The sequence below is a fragment of the Ciona intestinalis genome, unplaced genomic scaffold (genome assembly GCF_000224145.3).
Source record: "Ciona intestinalis unplaced genomic scaffold, KH HT000150.2, whole genome shotgun sequence".
Classification (NCBI taxonomy): Eukaryota; Metazoa; Chordata; class Ascidiacea; order Phlebobranchia; family Cionidae; genus Ciona; species Ciona intestinalis.
Window position 1 is genome coordinate 303,343 of NW_004190472.2, and position 14,492 is coordinate 317,834.

Consider the following 14,492-nt stretch of genomic DNA (forward strand, 5'->3'; position numbering starts at 1 on the left):
ACAACCATAAAATTTAACGTGCCAATCAAGAAAATTACTGTGACAACCAAAAATATTACAGTGACAACCAATAAAATTACGGTGACAACCAGAAAAATTACTATATCCACCAAAAAAATACTGTGACAACCCAAAAAATTATTGTATCAATTAAAAAAATTACTGTTACAATCAATAAATTACTGTGACAACCAAAAAACTTAATCTGACAATCAATAAAATTACTGTGACAATCAAAAAAATTACTGTATTAATCAAAAAAGTTCTTGTGCCAATCGAAAAAAATTACTGTGACAACTAAAAAAGTTACTGAGCCAATAAAACAAAATTACGGTGACAACCAAAAAAATTACTGTGATCAACCAAAATAAATACTGTGACAACCAAACAAATTATTGTATCAACCAAAAAAATTACAATGACAACCAACAAATTACTATGCAACCAAAAAATTTACTGTGACAACCAAAATAATTACTCTGCCATAAAAGAAAGTTATTGTGTTAATCAAAAATTTCCGTAATAATAAAAAATAATATTGTATTAATCAAAAAATTTACTGTCGCCAATAAAACAAAATTACGGTGACAACCAAAAAAATTACTGTGATCAACCAAAATAAATACTGTGACAACCAAACAAATTATTGTATCAACCAAAAAAATTACAATGACAACCAACAAATTACTATGCAATCAAAAAATTTACTGTGACAACCAAAATAATTACTCTGCCATAAAAGAAAGTTATTGTGTTAATTAAAAATTTCCGTAATAATAAAAAATAATATTGTATTAATCAAAAAATTTACTGTCGTTATCAAAAAAACTACTGTGGTAAAATTACTGTGGCACTCAAAAAGAATTAAACATGATGCTATCAGAAAACTGTCTGTGACAAAAAAAATGACCGTGACAACCAAAATAAGTCTGTGACTACAAAAAATAACGGGAAAAGACAGAAAAATAATGACAATGTCATTCCAAAAATTATGCAAGACACCTCAAAAGTATCTTTGTCGTGCCCAAAATTTACTAGTAACAACCAAAATTACGATTTGTGCATTCTTTTGGTATAGTAGGGTTGGGGAGATGGGGCACCTTTCATTCTGTTTTCTCGTCCTAGTTAGTAATAAACAATAAACATTCAAAGAATTGTAAAACCCCATCCTTACGACTGCTATATAGAACGTTGTTAATTGTTAGAAACACGATCAGGACATTTGGGCATTATGTGCTAAAGGTGTCCCGTCTTTCCCCATTCTATTATACATATCATATCCAAGTACCTCTGCCACTCTTTTATTGAGATGTTTTTGTGAATTTTCATTTTTTATAAGGCTGACTATTTGTACGATTCAATAATAAACACTAGGTTGAAGCAATAGGCTTTAATTATATACATTATACATGACAACGCTGGTTAGCCGATACTGGTCAAGAGCGTTCCCACTGCTGTGTTAAAGTGCCGAAGTATTTCTTCTTAATTTGATCTAAATACAACTGAATAAACGTAGCGTGAATTTCCTCTTTGCTACCTGTTTATACTTGAGTGAATGTAATTTATTTATTCTCTACTGGCAGTGGGATGTTAGTCGTTATAACACAGGTGTTCGGTTTAATACACCTGCCAGCTTGCGAGTTACCACGTATCAGCTTGCGAGTTACCACGTATGTAAGTCTAACTGTGCGGGTGTTTTTTTTGTATAATTTTTTTTTAATATATGGTAAATAATTGAGACACCGCACTTTGCGCCACTTACGAGTTACAATGTATATAATTTTGTGTTTTTTTTTCTTCTTTTTTTTAAAAGGAACGGCTGAGAATTTAGACAACTCGTAAGGGAGCGTTGGGTTGTAAAGTTTCTGTTGCAAACTGACACTGCCTTCTCATCTAAACGGCTGGCAATAGATACGACACTTGTGCAGGTTATCAATGTTTCATTTCGAAGCTACTCGGCGTAAAAAGTGGAAAACAAACAAGTTTCACAGTGTTAAGGGGGATTTCTTTAGTGACGCACTACCACACAGCACGGGGTAGGCAGCGGCCAGGCATGCACGTGTTGAACCGGGTAAAACTGGTTAAAACCGGCTAGAAACTAGTTAGAATCGGCCCAAACTTGGTGAAAACTGGTTAAAACCGAGTAAAACTTGGTTAAAACAGGGTAAAACTGTTTAAAATATGAGTAAAAATGGTCCAAAAACTTGTACAGCACCCGTGACGTTAACGGTGTTTTGAATGACAAACGTACTGAATAAAAGGCACAAAATCCCAATTTTCAGTGCAAAATATCAAAAGCTGGTGGCATATTAAGACGAAACAAGGCATTTGATTCAACTTACATTACTGTCAGAGCGTTGAAAATTGATAGCCCGGTGCGTTGAAGTCGCCATTAAATTGGAGGGGGGGGTAAAAGTATTAAAATCCGAAAGAGAGTTTCGCCTATTGATTGTTTTAACGCAAAAATGTGATGTAACTATATGAATGCAAAATGATCGTTTAAAATCAGAAGTAAAAATGGAACAGTGCAATGGTGGGAAACTTGAATGGGAAAGACAGCAGACAGTCGATACGCCATCTATTATTCATGCGACTAATTGCATTAGTGGGGTCGCTGTCGTTTTGTTTCGCGATGCAGTAATGGGTCACACTGATGTTCACAGACGTAAACATTAAAAACCTTGTCGAGCATTGAGCTAGTGCAGAACCAGAAGAGATAAAAACGGAACAACCGACATTTTTTTTGTTAGAGTTGAATAATTTGAATTTTCGCTTTTAACTTTTAATAAGAATTTGTTTTAACGCGTGCAACTTGTAGGCGATGAGGCGAATTAAAGGTTTGGAACGTAAGCTTTTACATTTCGTCGTTCGTGGGGAAAACAAGCGAATTTTAACGCATGCGGTGTCATGATCGATGGTCGCGACCTTAGAGGCCAGGAGGTGGCACGTAAATGGCTTTTTTGGTTTATGGAGCACAGGGTGCCGCGATAACACAACGTTTGATGCTTAACAGATAGGCAAAAGCGGACGACTGTTTAGTACATAAGTCATTAACAAGCGTTCGTGCACTAGCTTCGTTCCTGAGGGAAGGCTATTTATCTATTTTCGGTGATGAAGAAACTTTTCATTTGAGGGGATTTCGCGGAGGTCGTTTTATGTGAATCTCATTAATGAGAGTAAAAAAATAGTCGCGCCGTACGAGCGACCAGCAGAGTACTTGTGAAATGTGCACCGTTTTGTTTCGCTTAGTTCAATTTGCGCGCGTGCGGTAAAAGTGTAAAAAGAAAAAAAAGAAAAAGTGTGACGTCACAGTCGTTACGCTCCGCTGGTTAAAATGACGGAACGAAAATACAGTCGACGAAAAAGGCGGCGACGGGAACGGAATTTAATGAAAATTTCATATGAGAGAGAGCAGGTCGATGAAAAATAAAAGAAAGCTAAAAGAAGTAAAAAAATAAAAGCTTCAACGAAGCTATCCTACGATCTTGGGTAGCACAGTACGCGTGGTTGCGGCGACGGTGACTGACATGTCCTTGGCTTTGTTTCCTGATGGTTGACGGTTAAACGATGAATGGTTTTTAATGGTCGAGTTGTCACCTCGGTGCGCTGTAGCGCCACCAGGCGGTTTGGGGAGGCGCCGACGAAGCCAGGAGTGACGTAGGGCTTGGGAAGGCGTCATGCGCGCTGCCGGGTCCCAGTCTAGACATCTACGCAGGAAATCGGTGAAGAGAGGGTCGTCGCAGCCTTTGAGCGCTGTAACCCATTCTCGCTGACCAGGAGGCCCTCTAAGCTTTCCTCTACGGGAGCGGCCGGGACCAAGGACGGTGCTCCCATCCGATAAAGTTGTCACTTGACAATAACGAGGGTGGCCTTTTGAACTAATGAAATTCTTAGCCCGTTTTGATTGGTCAAGAAGACGCCTTGGCGGCATGCCTAGTAGCTCTATAGAGCAAGCTAGTTGGTCCGCTTCATCCTCGCCTGGCAGGAGGGGATAACCGGTAAGAAGTTCGGCCAGAATGCACCCGAAACTCCACATATCGATCGGCATGCCGTATCTGCCGCCTAAGATAACCTCAGGAGCGCGATAGAACCGGGATTGGATATAAGTGTAGACACGCTGGTGCTCGTAGCAGGATGAGCCGAAGTCTATGACCTTTAATGTAAAAGTAAAACTAAATCAGCCACGAAACAGCATTAGCGAAGTACATGACAAAACAAATCCAAGCATCAAGGTGCATTAACGTATAGTAGGGACACCTTTGACGCATAATATCCGAATATTCTGATCGTGTTTTAAGTAACAAGTAACAAAGGTCCATGGGAATCGTGAGAATACGGTTTTATAATTCTTTGTATTTTCTTTGTTTACTACGAAATGGGACGAGAATATAAAGTTAAAAGGTGTCCCATCTCCCCCACCCTTCTATGTCATACAACGTAGCCCATCTTACCTTAATCCCGCTTCTGCCTTGCTGTTTAAGTAGGATATTCTCAGGTTTTAAGTCGCAGTGAATAATGCGGTTGCGCGATAAGGCTTCCAAACATTGTAGAATCGAGTGGGCGAATTTTCTCACCAGCTAAAAGTTACAAATGCGGGGATTAAGCGGTAGTACATCGCAATAATACGTTAACTCATAAAAGGATTAGTGAAACACGGATAAAAATACACTCAGTGACGTATGGTGACGTCATACAGCTGATGAGTTGACAAAAGCTTTGTATTTCACGCCTACTTGTTTGTGTGATATATGAAGTAATTGGTATTTTTAACCGATTGTGTTTTGCTACAATGGCTTATTAATATTTAACGAAAATTTAAACGGTTATTTTAGGCTTGTATTACTAATAAAAGGAAAGCTAATTTAAAAGCACCTTGTTAAATTAAAGTGAACGTGTATGTTTTTTTCCTGGCATAAAGTAAACATGAAACACCTCTAACGGCGATACAACGACAGCTTGCCGGATGGGCTGATGTATATTTTAGGCCGCATTGAAAAGCTTTTCTGTTTTAATTTAATCTTCAAAATTATTTTATGCAAATGGTATATCATACTGACTTCTGTGATAACTGAAAAACGGACAGAAAAAGTTACACAAATAGACAAAAAAGCCGGCAAAACGTAGACAAGACGGAAAAAATAATAAAAATGAACAAAAATGGAGAAAAAGTTATGTCTTACCTGAAGGGAAAAGCCTTGGAATTTATTCTTCTTTATGAGCTCATAGAGGTTGATACTAAGTAGTTCAAACGTCATACAGATGTGGTTTCGGAACGTAAAACTCTCCATCATATGAATTATGTTCATTGCATTGTCCTGGAATAAACAACAATTACTAAATCGATGCGGGAAATTGGACATTTCAATTCAATTTGTTGAACTGTTCGTTTAATTTCATGAATCGAAGTGAAACTTGTGGCTAGGAGAAATGCCGTGGCTAGCAATCGGGCGAAATGATTGCTGGGACTAGAATTTAATATAATGAACAATTTTGACTAACTATTGGAAATATGTGAGGACATAACATGAATTTATTTATCTTTAGATGACTAGAATGTAGATTAATTGAATCTAAGAGAATGAATGTAACGGTTAAACGACATTCGTAAAATAAAAACACGAATCACGATTTAGATAAAAATGCCAAAACTTTTATTTATATTTCATTTAAATACAGTAACAAAGATCAGATTGATTAAAACAGCGAGGCGAAGGGAATTAGCAACAAAACGAAATCGTTTTTTTTTTCTATATACGTAAAGTACCGACGATCAGATTAATTAAAACAGCGAATTAGCAGCAAAACGACAGACTTAACTGTTAAGAAACTATTTTTCTTACTTTATCTTGTTTCCTAAGATGTTCTAATATTCGTATTTCTTCAGCGGCTTGCCGGTGGAAACGTTTCTCGTTCCTCACGATTTTCAAAGCGACATGTTGGTGTAGTTTATGATCAAACGCTTTCATGACCTGAAGTAAGGTCGTATTTAAACATATGTAAAATTTTATTTAACTTTGTTTATATTTATTGCTTTGGTTACAATAATGAAAGTATGTATGGCAAAGAGGGGGAAATTAACAGCAAAGTGTAAACGGAACTCGTTTTAACACACTTGGATAAAAGTCAATGACAAATGTCATGTTAAATTAACATAGCGATTTAAGAAATAAAAAATAACAGAAAAACGACAGTCGTTGCTAAGAATAAAGTAAATAAATAGCATTTTTTTAAATCGTCGCTGGTAAATGGCTGCGTATAATTAAAGCCAGAATATACAATGTTGGGGTAATGGGCCAACTTCTGCCTAAATCTTAGCGGCCATATAGAATAGAATGTTCATATACAATGTTGGGGTAATGGGCCAACTTTTGCCTAAATCTTAGCGGCCATATTGTGCATGACTTCAGCCATATAGAATGGAACATACCTGCCCAAAACTTCCTTTGCCAATAACTTTCAGGATTTCGTAGCGATATGCGATGTGGTCATGTGGTACAGCTATGTAAGAGCATTGGTCGTCATCGTATCCACAGTTGTTGCTTGCACCAACAACGCCAGGCCGTTTCTTTGCTGAGGTACCGGTGAAGTAAATACGCGGGTAGCTGAACACTTCATGGTGCTCGTATGAAGTTAACTTTTGCATAAACTGCTTCATTGCTTCGTCAGGCGAAATGTAGCTCTGCACTGAATCCCTGTCGCCTTTTGATTTCGCTGAGCCGGTCAGCGTGGAACCGGAATCGTTGGGTCCGGAACCTTTCCTGGTCTGTTGGGGCGCAAGAGCGCGGCGTGCAGGTGATACTTGGTATGCGTGGCCAGTAACTTGCGACGTGCTGTCTTTAGTCTGAATTGCATAAAAACAAAACATTAACTAACGCTTTTAGGGGCCTGGTATTTCGTCAGCAAAACACTTTCATACAAGATGAGCCTCTAAAGTCTAAACAATTCTTTAAATATTGCCTGGTAGCAGAAGTAACAGAATTTCAATGAACGCAACTAGGTATGACAGATAAGCATCAAAAGTTCACTACGTTTTATACCAAATAAGCTGCTAAAAGATTATTTACATTATTCCTGGTAGCAGAAGTAACAGAATAAATAAAGATTTTACAAAAGAAACTGCAAAACAATCTAAATATACACAGAAGCATTACAATGCGAAACCTGTAGGCCTTCTGAGTGAATTAGTAGCAACTGACGGAGTAATTGCTGTATTGTATATATAGTGGATGACGTCACCAGGATGACCAAAATACACGGCATCAGACGGTAGTCATTACAAAATTAATTACAGTTGGTGTCATTCAGAATAGTTTCGCCGAGCCAGTTTGGCTTTAGGACAAGCGGACTTTGTTTTTATTTTAAGATCGAAAACTCACAAATCAAATGTTTTCATTCAACAACAGTTTGGAATCGCGAAAAGAAGTATTACGGTTGCTGTGCTTCTACAGGACGCACTGAGACATGCGTTTCAGTAAAGCTTCTTTTAAAGATAAAACAGATTACAGAACCGAATCGTGTTCGTTTGAAGGGGACAATAATGACATGAGGTCATAAAGAGCATTGTCAGAGCGGTAAAAAGATGTGTTTTGTATACGTGGGTTCGTATTAGATTTCTCTTGTTGTCAATACAGTGTTAAACAGCGTTGGGAATGTCCTATTGTGATGTTACGCGTCCTGTGTGTTAGGTTGAACGCTGTTCTGCTCTTACTGTGATAAGATAGGGGATAGATATCTCGTGTGTGTCTGGTACATCTCAATTTAACAGCCTCGACACCAACGCCTTACATGCGTTTGTAAGTTCGCTTCGCAACCTATTTAACAAACCGGTGTAAATATAACATCTGTAGGTGTTATATTTAGAGTCACATGGCGGCGTACACGCCTGGTGTTATTTTGGTAAATAAAACTTAACGTTTCAAGCAAAAGGTAAACTGTAGAATATAGTAGGTTGGGGTAAGTCGGGATTAAACAAAGAATATTCCAAATTATATAAATGTATCCCCACAACTGTCCAGTTTAGGCTGGACATTATGCGCTAACGGTATCCGATAATAGACCAATATCCATCTTACCCCACTGTAGTATTTATATAAACACAAAGCGGCCCGACTTGGACAGAAGAATACATATGGGAAGTTGATCAAATTAAACAACACGGAAACATTGCCAACGGCGATGAAGTGGTCACGGTCCAAGGCTGTGCTTAAGTTAACCAACTAACTGGGCTAGGCTTAATACGAAGACACTTCTCCTGGTTCAATACAATCTTGGTTTCAACAATAATTAAACTATGCGAGGGGAACTAAGTTTAACAAGCTTCACCAAACAAATTTTAACATGGAAGAACGTAGATTTTGAATTTTAATCTTGTAGTACACCGGCCTAACTCGCTTTTATACAATAGTTTAAGTGGAACGTAAGAAACTTTACAGCATATACGCTACCAAACGATGTTTAACGAAGAAAAACATAGATCCTAAACTTCTGTTCCAATACATATGGTCTTAAACCGTCTTTTTGTCTTAAAGAGAACAGAGAAAACAGAAAGCAATATTTGCAATCATATACGCTTACGTTTTCACATGCGCTACTAAACAAATTTTAACGAAAAACAAACAGTTTAACTGTCTAGTACCTTTTCCTAACTAGCCTTTATACTAGTATAGGAAGTAGAAAGATATATTCACCACATATAGCCTTACCTGGGGTTCTCTGACGGATGGCAGGGAAGGCCTTCTCTTTGCAGCACCAGACGTCGGCGCAGAGACGTTTTTCTTGACTTGCATAATGCCAACTGCGTTCCCGCGGCCTCTTGCAGCGACTGACGGATCGTGGTGGCTTTCAAACAGCTGTTGTACCTACATGAGAATCAATGATCAGACCACCAGCGAGTAACGAAGCCGACATTTCAATATTGGTAAACGGGGATAGAAAGAAGCTCCATCCTTCACGTTTGAGGAAAGTATTAAAAACACGAATGGAAGGATGGTTTATTTACGTTCAAGGTCGGCGCTGACGTAAGAGAAACCTGGTTTCCTAGTAACAGCTACCTACGCACGTAGTAATCTGTGCAATCACTCGCGCACGGCGGAAACATCATTAACTTATAATAACCTACACACGATTTATTCCACGTTCCAATTAAAACTCTCGTGGGAGTGATTGGGGGAGCCAGAACGCACGGGTTCCCATCTATTCTATTATCTTATAAAGTTGACATAACTCGGGGCTTGAAATTGAACGTTATTCCTGGCTTACTAATATTTCTCCAATGGACGTGCGGGTAAACTAACGCGACAACGTCCGATCGTATCAAACGAAAAAGGGCGGCGTGGGTATACATTATACATGCCGACGATGGTATTAGAACTGAATAATTAATGGTAATGAGTGAAGGCATTACCCATAACAGAAACAATGACGGGGGAAGGCGCGAGCCAACACAAAAGTAATTGAAGAACGGGTGCATGAGACGGAATAATTGAACCGGGCCAAAATTAATACCTAAAACACGCGCGGGTAAAATTAGACGCATGTCATTAGAGGTTATCTCCAAATTAACGTGGATACAGAAATAACAAACGCGGTACGCTACGTCTGTTAAATAGAGCGTAACTGCTTATTTATACCTTAGCTAAATTTTATACTGGCAAGTCCTTATATAATTTATATAAATACGTTTTAGTACTAAGTTTCTGGTCAAGATTTTCCATCTTTACTTTTATAGTTTTAATTATATACCAAGTCTGTCTATCTGTACGTTTAAAGCCCTCATATTTAGGCTTGTAAAGTGGTTATAGCTGCTTTAAGTTGAATATTATGGGTGCAACAGCCACGCTTTTTATTTTAAACGCTCTTCCTACACTTTCTATCCGTAACGTGTTTTAACAAGCGTTGTTTTGTGTTGATTTCCTTTTCTTTGCTCTTTAAATAACATGATCTTCGCTAACGTTTTAGAAGAGATAAATAAAATTATGTTATATCAACTTACCTGCAAGCCGTTGACGACGTCTCCTATCCCTCCTACTGCTTGACTTTTTATTGGTGGCAGGCCTACGTGTGTTGGCGGATCGGCAATAGTTCTGGCGTGGTGATGATGGTGCGGTTGGCTGTACATGCCACTAATGATATTCTTCGTGAGCATGCTTTTATCGTTTTCGTTCACCATCACAACAGAGTAGCAACATTGCGTGCTATACAGCAAACCTGTAAGTGTAAAGCCTAACGCTTACGAAAGAAGATGCTTAGCGCATCGGTATCTAAAGAGAAAACGGGTAATTTTTATGCTTTATCTGAAACAATAGCAAAAAGTTGGAAATCTGTTTCTGGGAGAACCATTCGTAATTTGAGGAACGGAATAAGAATAATCTGACCATTTCAGCCTGCAATACTGGCTATACATTATATCTGTAGTTACGGTACAGTAAAAAACGCGTATATACAGTAAATGTTAAATGAATGCGAATATGGACTGAGCTATAAACCTGTTTTCGCTCATTCTTTGTATAAATAGATTGAATTAACAGGCAACCACCTACGTCACCGCAACGACTAAAACGTCACGATCCAGTAGTCCTGTAAGAAGTATGCGTTCATGCGAGGACAGATAGAAACTTTGTTTGTTAAAATGTCCGGGGGACCAATGGATTTTCACACGTAGGTGGTGATTGTTAGGAAACTTTATTTATTACTGCAACCTTGTCAAGCGTGGCTATTTATTTTAGAGAATTCATGTCATTTATTCTTAAAGAAACCGTTTTCTACCAATTGGCAGGTGCACCGTATAATTGCGCTGATTATTTCCGTATTCTAAATCGAGTTATTTTAGCAATACTGTAACAGTCAAGCTATATACTGTGCAATTCGGCACAGCAGATGTCTAAAATAGCCTCCCACGAACTAATTCATCCACTCATAATTCACCAACGTGCCGTACCATCTAACCACGCCACCTGGAACACAGGCTACCTTAATAACAACAACAACTGCGCTACAGCAACTGCCCGACTACAAGTCAACGAGTCGCGAAAAAATCGATGTGACAGATGCATTTTATAATTCACGGGTTCCTAACACTGAGCCACCCGCCTCGGTGGGGTGCAAAACCAACTGATTTCAGCTGCTGTCACTCCCAACCACATATGGGCTGCAACTTGCATCGTCAAGGGAAGAGTGACAATGGGCGGGAATCCCGACAGAACCCAGCTGTTCACGCGACTGGCCACCTCAGCTTTTTACTGAGGTTTAATGATGACGTCCACATGCAGTGAATGCCTGTTCCAGAATTCCTCCCGAGAGACAACTTGGAAAGCACGCTACGAACTGTTTACTACCATTTGCGACACACGTGTACAATAACCTTCCCATACGCTTATATATATATAGCGTGAATGGGCTTGTACTTATTTGGTATCATAACACAAATACTGCTGGTGTCCCCAGATGATGTTGTTATTCGCAATCAGCATAATTGACAACATAACAAAACCGCGGCATAAACAAGAGAAATGATTGGCGTTTGTTGCTTTGTATGGATACGGAGTATAGCTTCGGTAACCAAGCATTCTACAACGGCCTATTAGATATCTATAGTAGACCGTAGTTAACGACATATACTACCAATTGAAACCCCAGAAGTTTAGACGTAGTTAGTGACGTAACTACGCCAGCTGTTGCACATGTGACGCGAGACGATATCTCCCAAGTGGCAAATCAATAAGCAGGAGTCTGACTCAACATATGACAATCCGCAATGACCGTTGACCTAAATATATAATGTTTCTTACAATGCAGAGGAATGGGGTGAACAAAGGCATCTCTTTAGAAAGACGAATGATGCCCTTTGCACCGTAAGGAAACCAGGAAACAGCTTACACAAACGAATATTGCCGTAATCTAAATAAGCGAATCGACGACTACAGTTCGATACGACGGGGCTTCGTACTCGAATACTCGATCAATGACGAGTTATTAATAATAGGTATAACGCAATGGGATAATTTAATAACATGACAAATGTACGCGTATGTTGTTAATATAAAGGAGGGAAAGGACAAACAGTAGAGAGAACGACCGGAAACAGACTAAACAGTTTCACCGACTCAACAATTCTATTGAGAAATTCATTTTCACCTGTGTGTCATAACGCACGTTCGAACTGTTTAAACAACCATCCTTTTTTTGTTTAAGGGTAACTAACCAAGCTCATACAATAGTCTAGTGATCTGTTTATTTCAACTGCTATTACTTAACTTAAAGTCATTGAAAAGAGATGCCCTCAACCCACAACAGAAAAAATGTTGCATACACCAAAACCTACTTCACTGCTACAATAGTATCTATTATAAAACCCCTATACTTCACTACGCGTTTATTTCAACTGGTAATAACAAATCTTAATATTGTTTGAGAAATTGATTCACAATACAAAACAAATACTGCACAAAATCAAAACCTAGCAAAAACTCAGCTAAAATTGTAATTTGTATCTATAACTGTTAACTGCCACTCTTCTTTAGTAACAAATGCAACACAGTTTAGTTGAAACTAAACAAAACATCTATTCAGAAACGAAGAGAAGAGATGAAACTACTGGCAATTAATAAGCCAGTTAAAAATACAATTGAAATAAAATGCCTTTCCCCTGGGGCAATTTGTAACCACATTGTCACTTTCAAACTTTCACTCTCGTCAATGGTAATTATTGGTTTTGTAAATAAATTTAAAACCAATGTGACAATCATAAAATACAGTCTTACGCATACGCAGTAACTAACATATTTAAAGCAATACATACTATCAACATACAGTGGGCCAGTACTACTTAATACAAAACTTCAATCCCCTTATTGCAGGAAACTAATGGCATAGCTGATAGTAGTTCAATCACAGTTGCTTCAGCCTGGTCCTTGTAATTTTTGTATAACAATTTGGGTTTATTTGGTTTATTTAAATTATATATATATAAGAAATCTTTAGACTCCCCATTTAATTAACATGGAGCATAATTATACTTATCTGAGGATCCCATTTACCCTTCCAGTTACCAACTTCAATTGATAAAGCTTTCATGACAGAAAACAACAACACTGTATAATTTGATTTTAGATACCAGAGTTTTACGGTTGGAAAATTATATATATATTTTTTTTTCTCCAGTTTCGCACAGTTTATATTTAGTTTTAAAGGTTTTAAATAGGGAAATAACGGTATTGATTACCAATGACTAGAGTTCAAACTTTCTTGTACGTTAACGAACTAACACAAGATGTTCAACCAATAAAAAAATTCAAAAAAGGTATAAACAGAAAAACTTGATAATCTTAAAATACCGTTTTTATATGAGTAATTAGACTGCATATTTTAACCATTTTACCACTTAAAATTTTGTTGAACAGTTATTGTTGATATTTGAAATATTTTAATAGCTACCCCATGAAGTTAAAACTAATGTCACAAGTTTTACACAAGTGTTTTAAAAGGTTTTTATGCACCTTACCTTTCTATACACCTTAAACATTTTTATTTCAAAACTTTCGGCATAAAGATACAGTTAATATTCATTTACCTTATAGGTTTCGGTTGTAAAATTAAGGACACTTCATTACAAACATAAATAAACAATAATCGGAACCACCACCAAGTACGACTTAGTGACCTTACCCTACAAAACAAGTTTCCTGCACATCGCACATGTACGTTCCCACCACAACACGAATTCAAAAATGACGATCACTCTGCTTAAGCTGTCCTTTCACGTCCAAGTTTCTAAATTTTTATATACTTGAAGTTTAAATACAATCACTCGTAAACCGGTACAACTGACATCCGTAAATACGAAATCAATAAAATTAAGATTTTCCACAAAATCAAACGTCACAAAACATAATTGACGTCATAGCAACAACCAACCGATTAGACTCAAAGCAGCCACGATGAGAGAAATGCCCAAAATATCTAATGAAAGAGCACGTAATACACATATTTTGAACAAAAAAGTTTGATATATATGAATGAAGCAATGCAACATACCTGTTTACGCGCACAAGAGCAGCGACAGGTAAAAGTGTTCGGTTTCATGCATAATTGTGCAAGCTTACGAGTTATTCGAGTCTTATTGGAGTAATCATGGTTTGGTTGTTTTTTATTTTGTTTTTAAATTCATGCCAGACAAATACACTTTATAAGATTCCACTGCCGATAAACGCCCACAACGACAACCGCACCGACCTTATTTGAGCATAAAGTAGAGAAGTGTTGCAGCAGACTAGCAAACCCAAAATTGCCGCCAGAATGTAACGGGTATAGTTTATGCGTGTGTTGTAATATTGCCAGTTAGGCGGTTTTAAACGGCTTTCATGTGACTTGTGGGTGGATGTGGTCATTTTCATTTTAAAGTACTATATTTCGTGCTGTTTAATAGCAGAATCTATAATGGGGAATCCTATTATTTAATTCAAATGGCATTTAACTTTTCCAAAGTTTATTTTTTA

At 37.7% G+C, this 14,492-nt stretch overlaps 1 protein-coding gene across 1 annotated transcript; it reads right to left on the minus strand.

The window, feature by feature from the left end:
* Positions 1-1,923: 1,923 nt before the first annotated feature.
* Positions 1,924-10,288, minus strand: LOC100176767 (dual specificity tyrosine-phosphorylation-regulated kinase 2). The gene is made up of 7 exons (XM_026839092.1): positions 9,992-10,288; positions 8,703-8,858; positions 6,428-6,841; positions 5,841-5,969; positions 5,181-5,315; positions 4,452-4,577; positions 1,924-4,153 (listed from the first exon to the last, which is right to left on the minus strand). The coding sequence occupies exons 1-7, from the start codon at positions 10,166-10,168 to the stop codon at positions 3,473-3,475; spliced, it is 1,818 nt and encodes a 605-aa protein (XP_026694893.1). The 5' UTR covers positions 10,169-10,288; the 3' UTR covers positions 1,924-3,472.
* Positions 10,289-14,492: the final 4,204 nt, after the last annotated feature.